A 15,202-nucleotide genomic window follows, 5' to 3' on the forward strand; every position below is an offset into this window, starting at 1 on the left:
GTCTTATCGCAAAGTTGTTTTGAGGTGTTTCGGTATATCACTCTTATAAGATAGTATTCCAATTCCATAGAAACACAGCATCAAAAACGAAACCATTTAGATCACAATAGTTTAATTAAATATTTTTATTTACAGTTGCACTTATCCATATACAAGGCAGATTTTTTCAGGTACACGAGAAAAGCTACATCATACTGCCAAACATACATAAGTTACAAACATAAAATTCAAATAGAGATACCAAAGAAACATTTCATTTTTCACAAATAATAATCGAACAACACACCAATGAACTTGATTTTGTCGTGATTTACAAGAGCATCTATAAAATTGTATACATAAAGAAGTTTGCTCTGGCAGTATAATACACTTTTAATCAACGAAACATTTCTGAGACGCTTCAGTCAAATGAGCAGTGACACACAAGGATCCTTAAAGTAAAAGATGTTTCATGTCACATAATGCTGTGGGTGCAACACTGAAGCAGTTCTCAAAGTTTAGAAACACTGAAGTTGCTACAAGTTGGTCTAACACTACCGAACACGGTCTATAGTACAAGCTGCTTGATGCTTCCTTGTCTCTTCCTTGTCCAGCGATGAAAGCTTTGTTTTCTGACAGACTTATCTCAGAGTCCGAGGAAAAGCCCAGAGCTGCTCATCTGAGCGCCACTTGCTATCAACACCTTCCAGTCAGAGTTAAGTCCTTCCGACCCACAGTCCTGAGCAGGCAGACGGCCCAGTGCGCTTTACTGTGTCAGCAGGCAAGCAGCCATTTTACAGGCCACGGCTGAGATCAGAGCGGCTCCACGCCCGCTCCCCTCCTCCGACTGGATGAAGGTGATCTCACAGCGCGGTGTCAGGTCCCTGACCACTTTGTGGAACCTGTCACGGAAACTGAGATATGGAAAATACACGTCAAATCATCTTTCATGGATCCTTTCTTTTGTATTCTGTTATATGATTTAATATTGGTGCTTTATTTACATGTATTACCAATGATAGTGGTTTGTTGACTGCTATAAATCATTTGCCCATTCAATGGGCCTAACCCTCCAATGAATACTCAGTATTGAAATACCTTCTGGAATCTAAATTACATAACAAACATAAGGTTTGAAATGCAGCTTGTTCCTTACCATGGGTGCAGCTTATAGACAGAGCCATCGACCCCCACAGTAATCTTCAGGTCCTCCTGGCTGCGTCGTTCCCGCATTAGGTTAATGACGCCAGCGAGCCCGGCGCTGCACATATGAGCCGCACGAGTAGACACGTTCTCGCACACCAGCCGCACAATGTCACAGTCCAGCTCTGAGGGCAGGACACCCAGTGACGACAGGATGTTGTAGATTTGTTTTCTGTCTCCGGAGTCACTGAAAAATGTAAAAAAAATTAATTAATAAATCTCAGACAAACAGACGGCGCATGGCTTTCATTGTCATTCACAATTAAAGAAGCTTTGGTTTTACTTCAATCTTCAACAGAATAGTTTAAAAAGCTTGAGCTGGCAAAGTGAATTAAAAAAGAATTATGGGAATAAATAAATGGGGTTGAGGGGAATAAGTCTGTTGTTATTGTATTGTGTTGAATTGCATTGTATCATAGTGAATACTATTGTACAATATTGTACAGTATTATATTGTGTTCTGTTGTATAGTATAGTATAGTATAGTATAGTATAGTATAATATAGTATAGTATTGTATTGTATTGTATTGTATTGTATTGTATTGTATTGTATTGTATTGTATTGTATTGTGATGTCTAGTGATGTATAGTATAGTATAGTATAGTATTGTATTGTATTGTATTGTATTGTATTGTATTGTATTGTATTGTATTGTAATGTATTGTATTGTATTGTATTGTATTGTATTGTATTGTATTGTATTGAATTGTGATGTCTAGTGATGTATAGTATTGTATTGTATTGTATTGTATTGTATTGTATTGTGATGTCTAGTGATGTATAGTATTGTATTGTATTGTATTGTATTGTATTGTATTGTATTGTATTGTATTGTATTGTATTGTATTGTATTGTAATGTATTGTAATGTATTGTATTGTATTGTCCATTCATTGTAACATTAAAAAGAAAACGAACTTGCTGCAGGCTGGTGCATGAAGTCTTTGCAGGTTTCATAGATGCTCACCTCTCCACCTGCGAGACGTAGCGCGTCTCAAAGCTGCCACGTGTCTTCAGCTGCTCTGAGGCTTCGCCGTTGAACAGCAGGTCTTCGTTCACCAACTTCATCAGAACGAGCCTCACTAGTTCTCCCATGTATTTCCCGCTGATCAGCTTCTCATATCTGCAAGTGACGAGAGAAGAATGAGCACATCAAAAAGACAAAAAAAAAATCATTCTTGGAAAGCATGAGTGAAGAAAAACCAATGAGACGCAAGATCACACGGCTTCCGAGAAGCTGCATACAAATAGCATATTTTTTTCCCTGAAGTATTTGAAGAAGAGGAGCAAATGAGGAAGGCGACGGCAATGCTAATGAGGCTGGCAGGGGATGAGGCTCTTTTGGTGTAGTCTGTTTAAAGGGACTGCCGGTACTGAAGGTAAACAGCCATTAGGCTGTCAGGCACTGTCATTAATCTGACACCCCCACACACTGACTGACCAGTGACGTGCAAGGGCTCTGGCCATTGACAAACATCCCGGAGAAAAACAGCTGGTAGCTAAGCAACTCGCCAGAGACCTCAGGTGAGGGTCAGGTGAGAATTGCCAGGAAAGGGTGATTAATCCAGAAAACACCAAATCAGTGAGGAAGCCAACATGTGACACCTTTGAAGTGACGGTCTAAATTTTACCCTCCGTGCCAAACACTTCACGCCTGAATGTGCAGATGACGCAGCCTTGACACTGGTCACGAGCGTCGAAGTGAATGACGCTGGAGGGCCGTGTTGCGTGAAATGAGCTGGGTTTTTTTGTTTGTTTGGTTTTTTTTTAGTTCGACCTGATTGCTCGAAGATACTCACAGCTGCCGTCCAGGGTTAATCGAGGTCTCGTCCACCACTCTGTCGTACTCCAGCCTGAAGTCCTCCAGCTCCCCGTTGTTTCCAAACGCCCCCCACTCTGTGTTCACGCACATTCTGCCCTCTTCGCCTTCAACCAGCTCCACAGTCCTCATCTCTTCCATATAGCAGGCATTACAACCAGTGCCTTCAAATAAAAAAGACCTCAGGTCAAGTCATTTCTGGTACTTTACAATAGGATTTGAGCTTGTCTGTGTGTGTGTGTGTGTGTGCGTGTGCGTGTGCGTGTGCGTGTGCGTGTGCGTGTGCGTGTGTGTGTGGTGCGGCTTCTTACCGACAATTATCCCGACTTCACAGCAGCGATCCTCATAATAGCAGGAAATCATGGTGGCGACTGTGTCATTCACCATGGCAACCACATCCATCTCAAAGTCCTGACAACAAGTTACAAAGCATTGGCATTGGCACACAGCTGCATGGAGGTGTTTTGTTTATCGAGGAGCCATTTCATCACGCACTCACTCACCCCTCGTCTTTTGATTGCATCTCTGAGTAAACCCACAACGTTGTTTCCTTCGGCTCCAGAGGCCTTGAAGCCTTTGGTCCAGTTAAGCAGAATTCCCTACAAGGATAAAGGACTCCTTTTATATGTGCATATTTAACAAAAAGTTCAAAATTAATATTAATTGATATTAACTATGAGTATTTTTGGGAAAGGGTGGACAATCATCATTTGGTAATAAATCCAACATACAGTAGTAAATCCTACCTTGTCAATGTCCTCATGTCGCACTGGAAAGGAGAAGGTAAAACCCAGGGGGAGTTTCTTGTGCTTGATGTGGTGCTGGTCGAGAAAATCTGACATACACTCAGCTATGTAGTCAAAGAGCTGCAGAGAGACATATCAGAATAGTATAATTATTAGTATAATTATTCTTACTTTTTTCATTAGACAGTTTGGAGTTCCACAAATAACTGCCAAGGACTAAGAACATGTGTTAATAAAGTACCATTTCAGCAGTCCCTGTCATGGCATCTTCAGGAATAGAGTACATTTGGTTGTTGGTCTCAATCTTCCAGATCCCCTCCTCGTCTTCACCCACTTTCACAAGCATCACACGGAAGTTTGTTCCCCCCAAATCCAGAGCCAAGAAATCCCCCACCTCTATCGTGACAGAATAACACACACACATACACACACACTGTAAGACAACTTACACAAAGTCTTCCATGTGGGTAAAATAAAGCTGTATATGGAAGCTGGCTGCGTACCTGATCCCTCGGGAGTGGAGCAAACATAAGTTGGAAGCATTTTGATGCTGGACTCTTCGTGGGTTTCGATGCTGAGCCCTCTGTCCATTTCACGCTGCATCCTCTTCATGACTTCTTTAAGGTCTTCTTTATTCATCCTGAACTCTGACAGGATCTGCTCCACCTGGCATCACATAAGATAAGACGAGATCAGAAGTGGCACACACGATGTCTTCTTTTTCAGACACCTCAGTTTTATATCTTCGTTTTACTGATGGTGCTGATTTTTCACTAATTACAATTTTTTTTTTGAGAAAATCCTACCCCACCAATCATACCGTATAATAATGAAAAACTTTACAGTGAAAATAAACTACTATAGAAAGTTGTCTGTAGTAGATGTGGACAATAATCAGATCTCACCATGTGGATTTTATCAACCACAGGGCTGTAGCCACAAGGCACCTTCACCATCTGGTCGACGTGGGAGCTGACGCAAGGCATCTTCAAAGGTTAATCTAAGCAGACTGGCGTGTGTCTCTCGGCGTGCGCTGAGTGTGTGTCCACCCTGTGTGTGTGCCGAGTCAGTGAAGTGTGAGTGCCTCTGAATGACATCCTCAGCTGTTTTTATGCTCAGGTGAAGTGGGCCGGATGCACAAGACGCAAATGCCCACCCCTTCTCAACCTTGCCCCATCTGGCAGGTTCAGACCTCACACCCCCACAAACAAACACCCAAAATCTAACAGTCGTCCTTGTGTTTCTGCCATTTCCCAAAATTCAAGTCCTTTTTCTTTCATGTCAAATGTTTTATAACTTTTATTTGGGTTTTTTTATGCAGCTGCAATTAATGTGAGATTTTATTACATGACAAATTACATAATAAACCAACTGAACTTATTCTAGTAAGTTTTTAGTACATCGTACGATACTAAAGTGTTTACTCAGTGATGGAGGGTCAGAGTTGAACATCGGTTTGTAAAATTAGAAACATGTCTAAAATTAGCAGTAGTGAAGGATGAATGACCTCCTGTTCGAGCGATGTCATGTCACAGGTGAAGGAATCTGCTGCTCCAGTTTACCTGATCAGAGGGCACAACTATTTTAGCTGTGACCTCGGTCCGTGAGGTCTGTGATCTTCTCCCCCAAAGCCCGCACAAACATTACAAAGTAAACTAAAAGAGTAACAGTTACTGAATGACACACAAAGAGGCATATAATAACTTTTGAGAAACTGTATCTACTGTACTGGTTGTTCTCAAAAAAACTATTTAATTTGTCATCTAAAGCAAATGTCATATACAATATGTGGTATCGTTTGAGGATAAATACTTTTTACTTACATCCTGTTGACTATTTACCTCAGCACAGACAGGCAGACAGACAGATAGATAGATAGATAGATAGATAGATAGATAGATAGATCACACACACACACACACACACACACACACACACACACACACACACACACACACACACACACACACACACACACACACACACTCACACACACACACACACACACACACATTTACCATGAGGCCATTTACGGAAAGAATTGAATGTGTGCCAAGTGCTTGTCAATAGCTGATTATCTGGTTAATTTAACCCGCTGGCCTGTTTGCACAGAGAGCCGCCTGATGGATCTCCAGCTGTCGCTCACAGAGTAAACTTCCAAGCCTGCGCAACTGCGTTATTCGATTACAGGAAAGAGAGAACTGTAGGCTCAGCGCACGCGTATAGCTGTACATTAAGGAATTTGTGTCACTGCTCGTGCACGATGGCACATGAGCTGATTCATTGTCCAATTCATTACACAATGAGGGGGAGACCTGTGAACATGGCTGTGTCACATGATGAAGCATGTGTTGCATTTATCACATTCATGATGAAATACATGATTGCCTTAGGAATCTCATCTCTTATCCTAATTTATTTAAGATGGTTTATGTATCATACATCATCCCACTTATTATCACACTTCACTGCAGTCTCATTTCTGTCATCTTTAGATAGATAGATAGATAGATAGATAGATAGATAGATAGATAGATAGATAGATAGATAGATAGATAGATAGAATGAGAATAAGAATAAGAATAAGAATAAGAATAAGAATAAGAATAAATCTTTAGTTTTGTTTTAATTCCATAATTACCATTGTGTATTTTGCTTAAAGCCATTTTGCAATATTCAATTTTGATCATGTGGTACACATCATGAGTACTTTGTCTTTTGTTGGAGTGATATAGTTTCTATTTTGCTACTGTATCAGGAAATACAAAGGTAATCTGACAGTAGTCTCTTAGTCAACACCATATGGTTTTAACAAAAAAATCCAGATTTATTTTGCATGTATTAGCCTTATGGCTCTAAATTGACTGCTTATCTGGAACACACTGTTATACCTATTTTAAGGAGGTTGTGGGTAAGGAAATTACATGGGGAGATAAATGCTAATTGATTTAATGGGTTTCATAGCTACTCCTGGTTGATCGGGGTTGGAAAAATGTGTACAAAGCCTAAATCCATTTGGTGTCATTATCAAAATACAAGTACAACTTTTATGAAGCAGTTATTCTTGAGGAAAAACAACAACAACAACACTGTTACCTTATCCATCCTATGACGATTTGGGTTAAACTCGAAGTCTCCTCCGGACCATGAGTGCTCAGCAGCAGCGGTTAACTCCCTTCTCTCGTCTGCGTCCATGCACAAATATTGAAAAATGTTTTATCCTGTCATGGGAATTTTGTCCATTGATGTATATATTTCCAGCATTAGATAATGCCTTGCAGCAGCTGCGAGAAACGTTTACATATCGACAGTCTATTCAAAGCTTGACTGGTCAAATTTAAGAAGATCTGGAGAGTTTTGTACAGACCTTATAAGATTTTCATCATTATATAGAAAAAAAAAACGAAACTTCATTCATTCACTTGCATTTGTCTTCATCCCTGATGATATTTGAGAATCTTTATGGGAAAATAACCACGGGAGAATCTTCATTGTTGCACACACGTTGTCCAAAACGTGCAATGCCCAACCAAAAGCTTAATCCCATTGATGAACTCTTTTTAGAAAAAATAAAAATAAAAAACAAAACAAAACAAAACAAAACAAGCAAAACTCCCGCTGGTTGGTGCACTTCGCGTTGTAATTTCAATATCTTCTTTCAAACAACACCAGTTCAAAGAAAGAAAAAAAACTGATTAGTCCTCCTGGAGCCGCCAGGCTGGAAGCAGACGCACCCAAAGCCTCCCTGGTTTCCATGCCAAAAGGATTTCAAGGTGTTGCCTGGAAATGAATAACAGGTACACTTCTGGCATGGAAAACACTTAGCTACACTGTGGTAAGTGGCCAAGAGGAAATTGTTAAATGGAGCAAGATTACCAGAGAAAACATCAATTGGGGGGTGCGGTGTTTTTTGGTAGCCAAACTGGTGGTAGAATAAATAACTTCTAAAAGTGTTTCAGAGGATTCAGCCAATAACAGTAATAAGTGAACAGAATTTAAAAAAAAAAAAAAAAAAATATTGGTGCAGTGTGTATTCCGGTTCCGGAACAATAAGCCGTGTTTGTTTCCACCCGGACTCGTTACCATGCTGTGCAGTTTGGGCTCCGTGACGTGGTGATTGGTCATTTAAGTCTGTGAGGAAAACTCAAAAGTAAGGACATTTTTAATCAGCTATAGTCTGATTTCATCGTGTGGCGTCCGTCGTAGATACTGTGGACATTTGGTTGACGAGGAATCGTTTTACTTTTTGTTGTTTTGACGGAATCATACGGTTTACAGCTGGTAAGTTAGCCGCGGCCTGATAGCTTTTGTTGCTAACATAGCTATACTTAGTTTTAAGAGAGCGACAAGCTTTGAACTACAATTCTATTTTTATCAGTGTTTTTTACTGGTAATGGCCTCGTACCCTGCTAGTTTTCACAGCTGAACAGGGAGTGGTTTGAGCCGTGCTTTGTTGACAGGAACTCAGGTTGTCAGTCAGCTCCTCTGGAGTTTCTTCTGTTAGCTCGCTTGCTCAGCTGCTTCAGGGATAAACCTCTCATGTGACTGTGCTTGTGTCGCCTATTTGTGCAGCTCACCGGGCCTGTGATTCTGTGTCCGCTGAGCGACGATACAGCGGCAACATGAAGCTATACAGTCTCAGCATCCTCCACAAAGCCGCGACAAAAGCCAACCTCCTGAAAGCGGCCTACGACCTCTCCTCCTTCAGCTTCTTCCAGCGCTCCAGGTGCGTCTCACGCCGCATTTTCTCAGGTCGGGTGGCTCAACATACTGTGGACAGTTTGTCAACAGTTTCTAGGAGGCACAGGTAGACTAGTCATCGAAACAGTATTCATAAAAGTAAGCGTCACACCGACCACACGTTACAGGCGGCAGGGGACAATGTTGACAAACCACAAGCTCATTCAATTTAGGACACTTTGAAGTGACACTTATCAAACACATGAAGGCTTTGTCTTGTGACCTGGGGAACATGCGACCCCCTGAAACAGTCTCAACTCAAAATCAAAGTTGTAAATGTAGTGCTTAACCACTAGTCCATCCTGGAATGTCTGTAAACACACCGGAGGAGCACTCCTGCTCAGTTTTCCTAAACAAGCCTCTTAAGTGCGTCAGCAATTTCCATCCATCTTCAATCCAGCTTCATTTGATTCTTTTGGAACTGCCCTCCATGAAAAGTCTACATGGAAAGGTCCCGAGCTGTAAACAAACTGGAGTGGCATGCAAATATATTTAAATTATTAAACTGACAAGTGTCAAGCCATGAGAAATGCTCCACTGCTCTGAACTGGCACATCATCCTTGAAGAACATTTAATGTCCATTTCGATTCATTTAATTTATGATGCTTTGAGTTTGAATTGAGTCGTTTTTCAACGTATTACTGTTTTCAAGGTGCTGTTTGGTTGTATGAATCTGATATTGGACATTTTCAGAGCAATAAGATTTTCTTTTATAAATACAATGCTTCCCTGGCTAACTCATTTATTTTAATTTGTTTAGTGTCCAGGAATTCATGACCTTCACCAGTGCCTTGATTGTTGAGCGATCGTCTCAAGGAAGCCGTGCCTCCGTCAAAGAACAAGGTAAAAAGATATAAATGAGTCTCTTCTTTCTTTTTCATCATTCTTTTTTAAGCATGAACCAATGGTTTTTATTTTTTGAGTAATAAATTAGCTAAATCATAGTAAGGAATTCATGACGCTGGCATTAACAAATATCAGTGGAAGTCACGGGACAATATGTTGTTCAGAGTCAAGTTTTACTTAAAACTGGTTTTGCTTTTGCTTCCTTATCAAAACACATCAGCAGTATGTTGTAAGACCAGAAATACTGTTTTGAGCTCGGACCATATACGTTTCCTCCTCCTCGCCAGAGTACCTGTGCCATGTTTATGTGAGAAATGACAATTTGAGTGCTGTGGTCATCGCAGACACAGAATACCCACAGAGAGTGTGTTTCACATTACTCGAAAAGGTAGGCTCATCACATAATATATTCCATTGTGGAATGAAGTATTTCCATATTGAGCTGGCTCTATCTTTCTTATGAAATGTTTTAGGTATTGGAGGAGTTTTCAAGACAGGTGGACAGTATAGACTGGCCCACAGGGACTCCTGACACCATAAACTACAAAGCACTGGACATTCACCTTGCGAAATACCAGGTATGTTTATCAGAGAAAATCTTGACGGCTCTCAGCGTTTTGTGTCATAAATTTACTGCTTCCTAACTATATTTGGAGTGATATTTTGTTGAAATAGAAAAACACGGCAGAGAGAAATATGGAACATATGAACCAACTTGAAATGTTTTTATAAAATGCTAAAGCAGTGTTTTTATGAGCCGATTCTTTAACTCTTTGTGCTCTTCTTTTTTCACCCCCCCAGAATCCGAGGGAGGCAGATGCAATGACCAAAGTGCAGGCAGAGCTGGACGAGACTAAGATTATTTTGGTAAGCAGCCCCCATAAGCTGCACTCACGAAGGCGGAAACGTGGTCAAATGATTTATGTACGACTACGTGAAAATGTAAATGTACTGGAGTTCATTCCTTTATTACTTATTTCTAAACTCGTATTAACCAAAAAAGTTCAAGCTTTTTTGTTGTAATTTAAATTGTGATGATTTTGAAAGTTTAAATGACTTAATTAATTTAATAATGTCCTTTTCCATTTTATTCCGTTTTTTTTAAAATTTGATATGTATATCATATAGAAAAGAGTGGAAAAGAATCCCGTGTCTTGCATCAAAGAAAAATGAGTTGTTTGCATTGAACCCATCAGCCGTAGGCAGCCGGATCCTGCTGGCTGTTGGACTGGAGTCTATTGTTCATGCAGTTATTTAAAAGTCAGCATACGACTCTTGTCAGATTCACAGTTCTGATCTTCACTCTTTGTCCCATTTCATCCAAAACGTCTGCGTCCTGCAGCACAACACCATGGAAAGTCTGTTGGAAAGAGGAGAGAAACTGGATGACCTCGTGGCCAAGTCGGAGCACTTGGGGAACCAATCCAAAGCCTTCTACAAGACTGTAAGTACCGGGCAAGGCCGTAGACCTGTAAGCCAGCCACCATTTAGAACAGGGGTCTCAAGTGTGTAAAGCTGCGTGTCACAGCTGCGACTGCCCCTCTGCTTGACGGGTCATTTAGATGTTTGTACAGAAAATGCGTGGGGGGGGCTTCAGGGCTTGAACTTTCTTTGACTGCAACATCAGCGTCTTTGCCGGGTTTGTGGAAAACGTGTGGCCTGCTGGCCGGGTGTTTCAGGCTCCAGGTGTTTTGACTGTTTCTGCATGTTTTCACTCTGCAGGCTCGGAAACAGAACTCGTGCTGTGAAATCATGTGATGCCGCCGCTCCGTCCTCTCGGACAACGCCTCTCTCTGCCTTTTCTGTTTTTCCTACAACTCCCATCATGCACCGGCCACCAGCTCTCAACGCAGACAGGACGGACACCGTCTGATTGGAAGGCGAGGCACCAGGACAAGATGAGAGCCAGCTGGGGGGGGGGGGGGGGGCAGTCAGAGTGTGACCTCTGGATCGTGACTGATGGGGGCTGAAGGAGCGGTGGGGTTTGTTCAGGGGAAGAAGTAACAATTCAAATAATTTAACCTTTCAGTGGGTAAACATCTGTGTGGCGTATCAATACCAGCTGAAGATGTACTCGTGTGACATTGTGTATTGTTGGTGTGTCGTTGAAACGTCTTCAGAGCCATTCTATGTTGTTCAGATTGAAACCAGATCTCAAACAGTTTGATCTCAGAAATCTTCAACCAGTATTAACCGCGGTTGTGCTTTTGCTTCAAGGCAACTCTGACAATCTCACAGTCTTGGCTACTCATCCAGCGAGTCGCTGATCCTTTTCAGTTCTCTGAAGCTGGTTTTCTCACAGACGTAACCTTCTGTGCCATCTAGGTGGCCCCGTTTATTTACTCCAATGGGCCTCAGCTTAGAGGCAAATCTTAAAACTAACATGAGCAGAGGCAGCAGGCCTCATTAAAATCTCACACACGTTTAATATGAGTTGGTTAAACAAAAAACCCCAACATGTTTAGCTATACTGGATTTAGTTAACCAAACTTCTTTTACTGTTTCGTGTGATTGTGTTAAAATCGTTAACATTCCCACTTTGAGCGATTGTGTCATCGAGTGCCGATGAGACGTAGAACGGTGGTTAGAAGCAGCCTTTTCGCGGTGTGACTAACCCCCTGACCTTTCAAAGTGACGCTGCTACGCTTTTCACCCTGATGTTTTCAACACTTATGCAGGTTTTTGTGTTCAGAGGCGTGCGCTATCTGCGGCTTCCCTGTAACTCTTAAAACTGGAATCACTGAGACATTTTTCAATCGTGATTGTGACTGATGTGATTCTGGAGACGCCCGGGGGGGCCGCAGGCACTCTGGTCTCTTTATTTTTTTGGGGGGGTCTGTGCTCGCCACATGCCTCCTGGAATGGGTGTGACTTTTTGAAAGAGCAAACCTACTGAGTGTTGTCACATCCTACTCTTGAAACACTCCACAGCTGAACGTTTGCTTTACCTGTAGATCTGATTGGGTAGAAATATTCTTTGGAGAACCGCGCCCGAGTTGAGGATGAAGAGATGCCTTTGTGTATTTTCGATGTTTCTCTGCTCTTTCTTTGTCTATGCTGTCCGTGTGGATGATTTGCTGATGTACAACATTCAGTCACAGGGTGCATTGATGTTGAGTGCCTGTGTGTTTGAGGAGTGGATAGTCTGAATTTGCTCTTACTGCTTTTTACAGTGTAATTTTTGTGCAATATCTGCAGACTGTCAACGTAAGTCCCTTTTTAAAGTATAGGAAATAAAAATATTCCTTGAATTGGACAATGAATTGACGTTTGTTTATGTGATTCTTCTGGCTCACACTACCACATAAAGCTCATCCAGAGTTTATTTGTGAGATTTGTTAAAAAAGAAATTTCTGTTAATGTGTTGAATTTGCTGATGCTGTCAGCTCCATGAATTTATGCTGTAACTACTTTCAGGTCCAGCCTCATTGACCAGTGTGTAAAATTGTCTGCATTCAATTTTTTGATCCAGGTGTGTGGTCTGCAAAATGAAAACAAAAAGTTATTATAATAAACTGTTATTTTCTGTCTGGACTAACGGGTTTGTCTTGGCATCTTTTATTTATTATTTCTCAGAGCTCATCTCATGTTTAGAAATTGAAAAACCTCCTTTGCTGTGTGTTTGTTCCTCAAGTATAAGGGAAAATTATTTTACAAATTGTGACGCAGGGATGTCCTGTAATGAAGGAAGGCTACAGTTTAATCTAATATTTTTCATTGGCAAACGATGTGATGTGTTGCTCTTGCACTCTCTGCTTGATGGAGAACGGCAGTTCAGTATCCTAGCTACAATAACTGAAATGAAAAGCATGGTGATGCTGAAATGAAGTAGAAAATAAATAGAAAGCAAGATGTTATTTGGAAAACTGTCAAAATATCCAGAACAGAGTCGTGATTAAAGGGAAATTGTTTCAAGTGTTGCATTGTGTAAGGTAGCCAGCCCTGACTGTATTGTAACAATTGAATAAAACTCAAACTTGAAAGTAATGGGAAGAGGAATTTATGTCCATGAGTTTCCATTGAGAATATATATCTGTTTTTCACTGTAAAGGAAACTACATCAAATGTAATACTGTGTGATGATGGATTTAGAAGATTTAAAGATGTTATTCTTGTTTCTAATGTCTGATTTATATCCTCTTTTCTGGTTTGACATGTCTGGTTTGACATGTCTGGTTTGACATGTCTTGGAAGAATTAACAAGTAAAAAGGGCTGTGGGGGGGGGATGGAAAATTATTATTTTATTAAAAATCCTCGTTATGGTTCATATATACTGTTTGTATTAGTTCTTATATATCACGAAGAATAACAGAAGCGTAAATTACGAGCTGAACCGAGGCCCGTGAACGCAGCAGGAGAGGTGCGCCTGCTGAGGTGAAACAAAACATGGTGAGACGTTTGAAATGTGGACGGAGGCGAGAAACCACAGCAGGACTATCATCACCAACACTAGCGACTCCAAGGTGAGCAAGGGAAAACCAACACGGTCTTGTCGTGCTTTTTTTCTTCTTTTTTTTTCCGGAGACACGCCAAAACACGTCTGTCGTCGGGTCGAGTTTTACTCCACCGCTCTGATTCTTCCACATTGTTTGACTCCCTGCAGAGAAAGTTTCCACATCTGCACGACTTGTTGCTCCTTAACCTGACAGTGCAAACACACGAAATCCACTCAAACGTCCCGATTCTGCGCGAGAAACGCTGCTGTCCACTCCAGCGTCTGTCTGTGTTGTCTTCTTCTGCAGCTCTGTGCCTGCATGTTTGTTTTCTTGTTCAAACATGGTTGTTTTGCTGCATTTCAGATGGTTGACCCAGATCTCAGAGAGCACCTTTTACGCACAGCTGTTCAGCAGAGAAATGGTGAGCTTTATGTACTGAGTTTTTATCTTTATAAAAAAAAAAAAAAAAATCACACAGCCAATGTTTAGGCGAATTGATGGAGTCATTTTGATACTAGTTATTCACTAATACACATTGTTGCAAATTAAATCCCACATTTAGTAAAAAGTGAGTTACTGTTATATGTATGGACGTCTGTGACATTAGTTCATATGTGATCAGGTATTTCTGGTTTCTTCCTCATGAAGTTTCCACAACAGCTGCTGCTACTCCGCCTCCATGGAGAGAGGACTCTCTGAGCAGGAGCAGTGGGATCATCCCTGGTGAGACACAGTCGTCTGGTTTCATGCACACTCAAAGATCTGTTTCCCGAAGAGAAAAACATTACAAGATTAAGTTCCCTGAATCCACATCTAACAAGAACACCTCTCACTCTGGCGCCAAGAGCAAATACACAGAAATCTTGTCGCATCTCAAAACGCCAACTTTCAATCGGGTTATTTAATTTTTATTTGGCCCACACAAGAAACAGAATCAGGACTAGTGATTATTGATGATAGGGCATTACCCTTTTCTGAATATTCACTGCTTCTGTGTCACTCCTCAAGTTCCCTGTCAGAAAGGGCTGTGTGGTGGGATGGTGAGGAGGTGAACTCTTCTAAATAGGCCTTCATTTTTCCAATTTGTTAAATACGGTACCTCTCCCATTTCAAATAGCCAAAACTATCCCAGCAACAAAACCAGCTCTTTTCATCGGGGAAAGTTCCTGCTCTCACTGTTTTTGTTTTTAATTATACTTGTGTGTAAAATGTTGCCGTTGCAATGTTCAAATGTGTGTTTTTTGTGCCTTTAGGTTTAATTTCAGCGACGGTGTTCATTGCCTTTCTACTTGGTCTCTATGCCATTCTCTGGAAGTGCATGGTGTCACCGCCAAAACGGTGAGAAGAAGAAGGCACAAGTTATAACTTGACTTTCTTGCACTTTCACTTTGTTGACAAAGAGATCTTTATAAACAGTCTTCTGACTTTCA

At 41.1% G+C, this 15,202-nt stretch overlaps 2 protein-coding genes across 3 annotated transcripts; one reads left to right on the forward strand and one right to left on the reverse strand.

The window, feature by feature from the left end:
* Positions 1 to 745: 745 nt before the first annotated feature.
* On the reverse strand, positions 746 to 4,734 carry gck (glucokinase (hexokinase 4); the record flags this gene model as incomplete). Its single annotated transcript, XM_080498983.1, has 10 exons — positions 746 to 893; positions 1,136 to 1,369; positions 2,151 to 2,306; positions 2,983 to 3,166; positions 3,314 to 3,413; positions 3,506 to 3,601; positions 3,749 to 3,868; positions 3,990 to 4,144; positions 4,252 to 4,414; positions 4,654 to 4,734. 10 exons carry the CDS (start codon positions 4,732 to 4,734, stop codon positions 746 to 748), a joined length of 1,437 nt encoding a protein of 478 aa, XP_080355109.1.
* Positions 4,735 to 7,825: 3,091 nt separating this feature from the next.
* Positions 7,826 to 12,869, forward strand: ykt6 (YKT6 v-SNARE homolog). 2 transcript variants are annotated; one of them, XM_080499245.1, is made up of 8 exons: positions 7,826 to 7,898; positions 8,321 to 8,474; positions 9,250 to 9,332; positions 9,623 to 9,723; positions 9,809 to 9,913; positions 10,137 to 10,202; positions 10,678 to 10,779; positions 11,058 to 12,869. In XM_080499245.1, exons 2-8 carry the CDS (start codon positions 8,371 to 8,373, stop codon positions 11,091 to 11,093), a joined length of 597 nt encoding a protein of 198 aa, XP_080355371.1. In that variant the 5' UTR covers positions 7,826 to 7,898; positions 8,321 to 8,370; the 3' UTR covers positions 11,094 to 12,869. The 2 variants fall into 2 exon arrangements, with proteins under 2 accessions (XP_080355371.1, XP_080355370.1); XM_080499244.1 differs by having other exon boundaries at positions 7,849 to 8,029.
* The last annotated feature ends 2,333 nt before the right edge of the window (positions 12,870 to 15,202 follow it).

This window comes from Blennius ocellaris, assembly GCF_963422515.1.
Source record: "Blennius ocellaris genome assembly, chromosome: 7".
Classification (NCBI taxonomy): Eukaryota; Metazoa; Chordata; class Actinopteri; order Blenniiformes; family Blenniidae; genus Blennius; species Blennius ocellaris.

Excerpts from the sequence above, each read along its gene's own strand:
- ykt6 (XM_080499245.1), top strand. The coding sequence starts at position 8,371 with ATGAAGCTATACAGTCTCAGCATCCTCCACAAAGCCGCGACAAAAGCC. Across the intron at positions 9,914-10,136 it reads TTCACCTTGCGAAATACCAG|AATCCGAGGGAGGCAGATGC; the intron begins GTATGTTTATCA and ends TCACCCCCCCAG. Across the intron at positions 10,780-11,057 it reads CCAAAGCCTTCTACAAGACT|GCTCGGAAACAGAACTCGTG; the intron begins GTAAGTACCGGG and ends TTCACTCTGCAG.